At 31.4% G+C, this 8497-nt stretch overlaps 2 protein-coding genes across 2 annotated transcripts; one reads left to right on the top strand and one right to left on the bottom strand.

Annotated features, from left to right (window-relative positions):
- The first annotated feature begins 1193 nt into the window (after positions 1-1193).
- Positions 1194-5055, top strand: LOC146949519 (uncharacterized). Its single transcript, XM_085745514.1, has 4 exons — positions 1194-1444; positions 2354-2476; positions 3698-3817; positions 4732-5055. Exons 1-4 carry the CDS (start codon positions 1408-1410, stop codon positions 4794-4796), a joined length of 345 nt encoding a protein of 114 aa, XP_085601640.1. The 5' UTR covers positions 1194-1407; the 3' UTR covers positions 4797-5055.
- Positions 5056-5710: 655 nt separating this feature from the next.
- On the bottom strand, positions 5711-7027 carry LOC146949518 (senescence-specific cysteine protease SAG39-like). The gene is made up of 2 exons (XM_085745513.1): positions 6519-7027; positions 5711-6425 (listed from the first exon to the last, which is right to left on the bottom strand). The coding sequence occupies exons 1-2, from the start codon at positions 6949-6951 to the stop codon at positions 5833-5835; spliced, it is 1026 nt and encodes a 341-aa protein (XP_085601639.1). The 5' UTR covers positions 6952-7027; the 3' UTR covers positions 5711-5832.
- Positions 7028-8497: the final 1470 nt, after the last annotated feature.

Raw genomic sequence — 8497 nt, 5'->3', positions numbered from 1 at the left:
AATCATAGAATTAAGATTATTTTACATTTTATTTTTTAGGATTGATTTAATGGTTACATAAGATTTGATTTGAAATTTAAATTATGATTAGATCAAACTTGTTTTGATTCGAAATTAAAGTTTGGATAAATTTTAATTATTTAGTTAGATAAAAAAAAGAAGAAGATAAGATTGTAAACAAGAGAGTTTAGATGAAGAGGAAAATTGAAAGAAAAATCTATAATAAAAATTGACGTTTTCATTATATTACTTCCGATTTCAATTATAAGCAAAAAATTCACTTTTTTAATTTTTTTTTAATAATTAATATATTTTGTCCATAATATATATGAAATGCATTAGTTAATGAATGAATCTAAGATATAACTCTTGATTATAATTGAAACCGGAAGAAGTACACACTAGTGGAAAGACGTGTTTGTCTATCTGTATTTTCTAGCATGACACATAGCCACCGTTGCTAAATTATGAGTGACATCGTTGGCTTGTATCTTAATGAACCTAACATTAGAAATTACTAAATCATAAGCTAACAGACGTGTACAATCGTTAATCACTTCACTAAAATTAGAAATGCCACTTTTACTACCATATAGACCTATCCATCACACGTTTGAAATTAATCTCAAAGTCCAGAATACCCATTTGAAAGTTACGAACCAACCGAAGAGCTGATAACAATCCTAAGACCTTCCCCAAACCCACATGGCCACATCAAGGAGTGGAGCCGACGACTCTCTTTTGGCTAGCACAAATCAATCCTCTTCATCTCGAATACACATGCAAAGTCCAACTGTATTTTTTTTTTCTCATGCACTGAATAAAGTATCTATTTTATACCTATATATAAAAGGGATGCGTAATTTTCAGAAGAATTTTTAGGTTTCAATTATACTATTCATTTAACCTATTTTAATTAAAATTTTATTTTTTGTACAATATGGTTTAAATTTTCAATAAAAAAATCAGTTAAATCTCATTATAATAAGAATCATTCCACCAGTTAAATATTTATTTGATTGCGTTATATTCCAAAATATTTATAATCAAATACGATAATAGCTGATGGAAAAACAAATTATAAATAAATAAATCATTAAATTAATTTTGACCAAATAAAATATCATTAGATTTTGCCTAAAAAAAAGAAAGAAGAGTACTATATAAATATGAAATTTGATTATTTATTTGAGAGGTAAAATTTGATTGAATTTGTATAGGGTGACGTGTATAATGATTAAGTAATGAGTTAAGAGGTTCTCTCTCTCTCCCCATTGCACAACAACAAAAAGCGAGCTTGTAGAGTGTACAACCGATTTCTCCTTACGTCATTGACTCTCTCACTGAAAAAACTCTCTCTCTCTCTCTCTCTCTCTCTCTCTCTAGAGAGCTTCATCTTCTTCTTCAATGGGTTGTGCTGGATCCTCTCAAGCTAAAGCTGATGGTAACTTTATCTTCTTTCTTTCTTTCTCTATTTTGCATTGTAATTTGCTTAATCTTAATATATTTCATGTTGGGTTCTGTTCAAAATCTGTTCTTTATGAACTCTGTTTCATAATCAGTTCTTTCTCAATGTTGGGTTGCTTTCAAAATCTCAATTTGATGATAGCTTTAAAAATTTGCATTTTTAACATCAAGAACAACTCAATTATATAGATTCTTGTATATTTACTTTATTGTATTTTATTTTAAGGTCAATTTTTATTTTTAATATTTAATAATATTTAAAATTATACCCTTTGTGACTATATTGATAACATTTCTTTTTAATGTTTATTTATTTATTTATTTTTTCAATCTAATTTTGTTTGGTTGCTGCTAATGGTTTTCTTTGATATATGTGTTAGAATTGTATGCCAAATATTTGAATTTTATAATGTACTGAGGTGTAAAAGAAAAAAAAAAAAATCTGATTGGAAATTTTTAGTAAATTGAGAATTGAAATTGGTTCATCTTGAATTTCATGTGAAGCAGGTATTGAAATTTGGATTAGTGTAATTGGAAAGGGTAAATAAATATTATTGATTAGTTTAATACCTTTGATTTTCATGTTGGTTTGGATTTTTGATATTTTTGTTGAATCACAGTAGTTTGTTTTAAACATTTCGTAAGCAGCAACTTTCACATTGTGTAAAATGTTTTTAGTCGACGACGATGATGATATCAATGGTCCGTGTTATTGTTGCTGTTGTTGTCATTCATTATTTCAAATGCTTTGTGGGTAGATTTTTCATTCGTGTTGTTTTCTTAAGGTGGAACTATCTTTAGTGTCTTGTTCCTGATACAATGTTAGATTTTAGACTACAGTTCAATTTCAGCTTCCTTTAACATAAACTTGAAACAATTTTAACAGGTACTGTAAAGAAGATCCGAAAGCCTAAGCCATGGAAGCATCCTCAGCCAATAACAAAGACTCAGCTAATACAATTGCGCGACGAGTTTTGGGACACCGCTCCTCACTATGGTGGTCGGAAAGGTATTAAATTGACTTATTTTCAATTCCTATTTGTAATTAAATTGACTTAGAATATAAGGAGTTTAAATAGAAATGATTGCTTGCTATGAATTAGTTCACTTCTAATGGTTGACTGCATTGATCCCATTTCTTCGTTTAGATTACTTTTCCTGATTAAAATTAATAGCTTGCTGTTTCGCTTCAATCTCATCAAGTATGGTCATCTCTTAAGATGCCTCTAAATTTGATTTTGTACAATAGGGCAGTGTTTTCAATTGGGGATTATAAAAAATAACGGTTTGTTCAAATTCTACTGGGCTACAGTGCTATAGTGCCGCTAAAGCTGCTATTTAACTACACTGCAATAGGGTTTGTAACTATTAAGATATAAGTTATCATGTAATCTCAACCAGAACTGATAATTCCACTAGTTCATATTCCAATCGGATAATGAATAGCTGACCCTTACTCTTGAGTTTATATTTAAACCAACAAGAAGAAATAAACATGTCAACATGTATTTTTATTCTTAATATTTTTTTATCTTACTATGGGGCTCTAAAAAATTGTTCCCTCTTATTCAGAAAGTCTTCACTATTGTCTGTTGTTCACACACGTGATAGTGTCATGAGATTGGAATAAGATTGAAGTGTTTTATCTGGAAAAATAAGTTGGACATAAAGCTTCAACTTAAAGGGACTAAATGGATGGTTCTGTTAGAAGAAATTGAAGTTGAACTTTATAGATTGATTAATCTGTAGTTCTTCATATTGCGTTAGAACTGTTTTTCAATAATTTCTTAATGGCTTAGAGTCTTTTTTTTAGTAAAACGGATCCAAGTTCTTTTGTATTTATCAATTGCAAGAATGACCATGATGTTCATTTTGACTTGAGTTAAGGTTTTTTCACTACAAAGGTGAAAATTGGCTTCAATAGGCACGTTGGTGATGAGGAAATAATGAAGGATTATTTCCTTGGGATCAGTGTTCCTTGTGAAGTCATAACTCTCACTTTTGTGGTGAAAAAATAGAGAGAATGTCAAGAAAACAAGTAATCAACCTTTGAATTTGGTTCTCGAAAATTATTGTCAAATAATAAGAATTTCCGATAAATAATAAAGTTGCAGCCATTGTTTTTAGTTCCTGTAACTTATTTTGTAAGGCCAATCATTCCACTTTGTTTCATTTCTACCATAATTACTGTAAGTCAATTGAAATCTGCATTTGATTTTCCGCACGTTAGAGATTTGGGATGCTCTTCGAGCTGCTGCTGAAGCTGATCTATCTTTAGCACAAGCAATTGTGGATAGTGCTGGGGTCATTGTCCAGAGTTCTGATTTGACAGTATGCTATGATGAAAGAGGTAAGTAATTAGTTCATCTTGCATTGAACTATTTACCATGTTTTAAATAAAACTAAAAATAAAAACAATATAACATGATTTGGTTTCTATAATCTAAGTCTGTCTTTAATAAAAAGTTTAAGAACTCTGTTGATTCAATTTTCTTTGATTTTAAAAGTTATTAAGAAATTGGTAATTAAAATGAAAAGGCTGGAGCAACATTTATGCCATTCCTATGAATCATGTGGGCTTCCAACAGCACTACCATACTTTTCGCCTTAATTAAATGTGGTCCAGGTATACTGGCTTGGTTGTATCATGTGACACCCTTCTTTATTGTGGATTATGGTGGTGGTGTACACTGCACTTTTTCAGATATCTCGGTTGCCCGAGACTCAGATTCCCTACAGTCGGGATAACCACGTATTTATGCAATAACGAATCTGATCTCAAATGTCCGATCATAATCATACAGCATGAATTCCTATTTTTGGAACATGGCTTGTCTGACGTTGATCCACATAATGTGATTGTGTACAATCCATTTCCCTGGAGCCCCACCATTACCTTTCTCACCCTGGCTTCCCTACCACATAAAACATGTTTTCTCACTATCATAACTGTTTCATTTTACACGTCTCGTCAGAATTTATTACCCAAAAATGTAAACCAACCATTTGGGGGGTCTTTAAGATTCTTTACAAATTCCAAACAGGCATTTGAAAAGTATAATCAGGAGAAGTACAGTAAAAGTAGTGGCAACACTAGCTTGGCATGAGAGTAGTGAACTACTACTTAAGCAAAATTCTTTGAAATTTGGAAATACTATTGCACCTTGTGTTTGTTATGATAGGGCTAGAAAAACATGTTAATTTCTTGCAGTATTTTCCTTCATCAATGTTTCCTTGTTCTGATTCTTGTTATAATATTTGCAGGCGCAAAGTACGAGCTACCTAAGTACGTTTTGAGCGAGCCAACTAACATGATTCAAGAAAGTTAACAACAAGGAATAACTATAGTAACATTCGTCTGAAGCATATTGTAAATCATGTATATTTTTATCTCATTGATTTGGTAACTTTCATAGGGTAGCAACTTTTTTCATGTCCAAATTTGACTTTATCTTTCCTTAATCAAACAAAAAATTATGTCTGTTCTGTATGAGATGATGTTGATAAGTATCATCACTCTTTGGCAAATACAAACTCCATCTTGTATCTTACTTGATGAATGAAGTGAAATTTGACAATTACTCAAAACATTGATTTTATCTGGATTTGATGAAAAAAGACTTGCCCAATTTGGGTTTGTTACCATAATCATTATTTATAAAAAAAAAACTAGTTTAAAGACATTCTTTTTCTTTCCAAAATCATATTTAAACTTGAAAATTTAGTTTTAAAACCGGTTTTTGTAAATTTATACCATGTTTAAAAACTAAAAGAATGATTTCATCACTCGATTTTATACACTAAACATTATGCACTTATTATGATTCGAGCATTGTTATTGGTACAAAAGCCTAATATTATTATATGAAACTTCAAATAAAGGCTATAGTTGGACCCATAAACAATGCCAAAAATTTAATTTCAAAGGTATAAATTGAAAATTCAATCAACCTTAGGTGCCACAATCCAGAACTGGTTACATACCCATTTTAGAAAACCTGATGGATCATGCTCACCCAAGCTAGGGCATGACTCAAGGTTTAGAGAGTGCTGATGGATTATAGATTTATATAATCTATGAAGCACGTACACTTCTCGGGTTAGACGTGTTTTAGTGTCAATAATTACATTAAATTATATGATTTTCTTAAATTATTAGCAAAGTTGGTGTGTTAGTGTCCGTGTCGTGTTTGGTGTCTGTGTTTATACCCGTGTTTCATAGATAGCAATTGACAAGCACAAATATTCTCGTAGACAATACATTGAATTTATAAACAAATGCATGCTTGGGAGCATGCATAAGAAAATACAACACAACAGAACTATACATATACATACAGGAATAATGGTGTCTAAATCTTATAATTATGCAGTTGGATAAGATGGTTGCATTGCAATACCACATATTCCTTCTGAAGCATCCACACCCCTTTGCATCCTAATGTACCCTTCTTCACCCCATTGAGTTCCCCATGAATTCTTCACCAACCAATACTCAGTCTCATCTTCACCAACACCATAACCCACAACAGCTACACCATGATCCAACTCAGTTCCACATGAACCAGTAAAGACACCACTTTTGTAAAATTGAAAGTCAAAGCCACTAGCATCAATGGCTACCGAAACCGGTTGATTTGCTACGGCTTTTTGCAATGCCTGCTCATCATTTTCGGGGACATTCTCGTACCCGGAAATGGTAGCAGCAGAGCTGCCTACTTCAGTTTTATTGCATGTTCCATCAACACCTTGATAAGGGTATTCCACTTCAGTGCTAAGTCCATTATTTTTTATAATGAATTCGAAAGCATCATCCATAAGGCCACCTTCACAACCTTGGTCTTCACCACTTGTGTCACAATCAACAAGTTCTTGTTCTGATAAAGAGACCAAATTTCCTGTACTCAACTTATGAATTCCTTCGGTTGATGCAACAGCCGAAAACGCCCAACAACATCCTACAAATATTAAATCACAACTAAATTTTACTATTACAAGGTTAAAAATAAGAAACCACACCTTCATTGTTATATAAATAAATAAACACTTACCACATTGACCTTGATTTTTCACAGGTGTGACTGCTCCTTCCTGCCTCCAATCCACTGCAGATGGTACATCACTCACATTTTTGTACTTAAAAGTAGTTATGCTTGAGCCATGCAAATATCCATTGAATTTGTTTCTAGTTGCTACAAACTCATGGTTACTAAGATCAGCAAAATGATTAAGTCCTAATTTATAAGATTTATTTCCAACATTATTGAAAGATTCAATGTAATTCACATTTTCTTTGAATATCCCAAAACGTTTTTGCCTTTCATGTGCATCCTTATAGACTTTGCCATGTTGTACCATCCATTGCTCATGCCTCTCATACATAGGGTCATTTTGGAGAGTTCGAGATGTAGCTTGAAAACTCAACAATCCCAAGCAAAGAAACAATGCAAATGAAATATAATGTAATTGAATATTCATAACCATATGGTAGCTAGTGCAATGTGACAATAATAGGAACAAACAAGGTTGAATAATTGGTTGATGAAATATGAGAAAGAAGTGTTGTGTGTTTACCAAGATTTTTTCATGTATTTATAGCCAAGTTAATGCTGAATTGTATATTAGTTTATCTTTTTTTTTTGAGTAAAATATTAGTTAATCTTTTAGTGCTTAAAACAAATTTCTTTTCAACGTACTTGTGATGTGAGAATGTGCTGAATAAGACCCTCTTGTGGGAAGCGTAACGCAAAGGCTTTTGTTTTTTGTAATATAAAATTGGATAGTATATCACGATCAAACACAACGGCATTTAACTCAGATTTTTGGTTCATGGTAACCAAACTAGTTGAATAAATAAACAAATAAATGAAATAATTAAGGAGATTAAGTTAATGAAAATGTATAAATTCGAGCATTTTTAAACACGAAAGGAAAATGAATAAATTATTCCTAGTTGTGTACAGTGGATCCATGTCTTGTATCAGTAAGACTCACAGAATTAGAGTCAGAATAAGTTTTGAACACTTGTAAGTGAGCGTATTTAGAGAAGACAAAAACAGAGAATATATAATTTTGGAAAGTATTTTAATGCATTTGAATAGAGGGACATATTCATGTTCTCCCCATTAAACTTAATTGAACACCACTTGTATATTTTTGAAGGTGTTAATTAAACCCAATGAATTTTAATGATGAGATGATAAGCATTGCACTTTTATGTTTGATTCAAACATGAAATTAATCGGGACAAAAATTCTCTCTCAAAAAAAAAAAACTGAAAAAATCTATTGGACACATATATTGAACACCACTTTATATTTTGGAATATTTGGTTCTTGTGGCTTCGTCAAACTTGATTATAACTTTTATTTTTTCCCATTAGATTCTACTGGAGTCACTTTATTTTGAAGGACTGCAATAATGAATTTTGGAGCTTTCAACACATTAATGCAGACATTCAAACTGTCTGCATTAATGTGTTTAAGAACTAGTACAAACTTATCAGTTTAATGTAGTAATTCAAAGAAAAAATCACTTGTTAAAGATAAATTTGTACTTGTACAAACTTAAAACACTTATGTTTGGAAGAAGAGAAGAAGATGAGAGAGAGATATGGACGAGAGAAGTTGGAGAGAAATGCTTCCTTTCTGCAGCTTGGAGCATCAGAGAAATTGGGACGATAGATTAAAATGGGCTGGGACCCACACTTTTTTTCATCTCTCCAAAATAGCAGAGAAACTCGAGAGAGATAAATAATATCATTACTTTTCCATTTTTAGCCTTTTGTTTTCTTGTTTTCTTGTTTTCAATTTATGCGGTGCAAATCTACCAACTTACTACGTGAGTGTTTTATCTTTTTTGTTGGTAAGTGTAAGTTTTTTTTTAATTGTTGATCAAAACGAATCCATACATTTTGTTAATATAAGCCCTAGTTAGTAGTTATTATCATTTCATATCAGTAAAGTTGAATTAAAAAAACATTTATTTACAGAAAATAAGTCAAATTGAATGTGTATAAGAATATGAAATA

The sequence above is a fragment of the Medicago sativa genome, chromosome 2, assembly GCF_051527215.1.
Source record: "Medicago sativa cultivar Bolivia chromosome 2, Bolivia_mono, whole genome shotgun sequence".
Lineage (NCBI taxonomy): Eukaryota > Viridiplantae > Streptophyta > Magnoliopsida > Fabales > Fabaceae > Medicago > Medicago sativa.
The sequence above is the reverse complement of the archived record's forward strand: the minus strand, read 5'-3'. Positions and strand labels throughout refer to the sequence as shown.

Bases quoted from the DNA above. Each gene is read 5' to 3' on its own strand.
- LOC146949519 (XM_085745514.1), top strand. From the start codon at position 1,408: ATGGGTTGTGCTGGATCCTCTCAAGCTAAAGCTGATG. The intron at 1,445-2,353 runs GTAACTTTATCT...CAATTTTAACAG, and splicing joins CTCTCAAGCTAAAGCTGATG to GTACTGTAAAGAAGATCCGA. The intron at 3,818-4,731 runs GTAAGTAATTAG...TAATATTTGCAG, and splicing joins AGTATGCTATGATGAAAGAG to GCGCAAAGTACGAGCTACCT.
- LOC146949518 (XM_085745513.1), bottom strand. From the start codon at position 6,951: ATGGTTATGAATATTCAATTACATTATATTTCATTTGCATTGTTTCTT. The intron at 6,426-6,518 runs GTAAGTGTTTAT...TAATATTTGTAG, and splicing joins GAAAAATCAAGGTCAATGTG to GATGTTGTTGGGCGTTTTCG.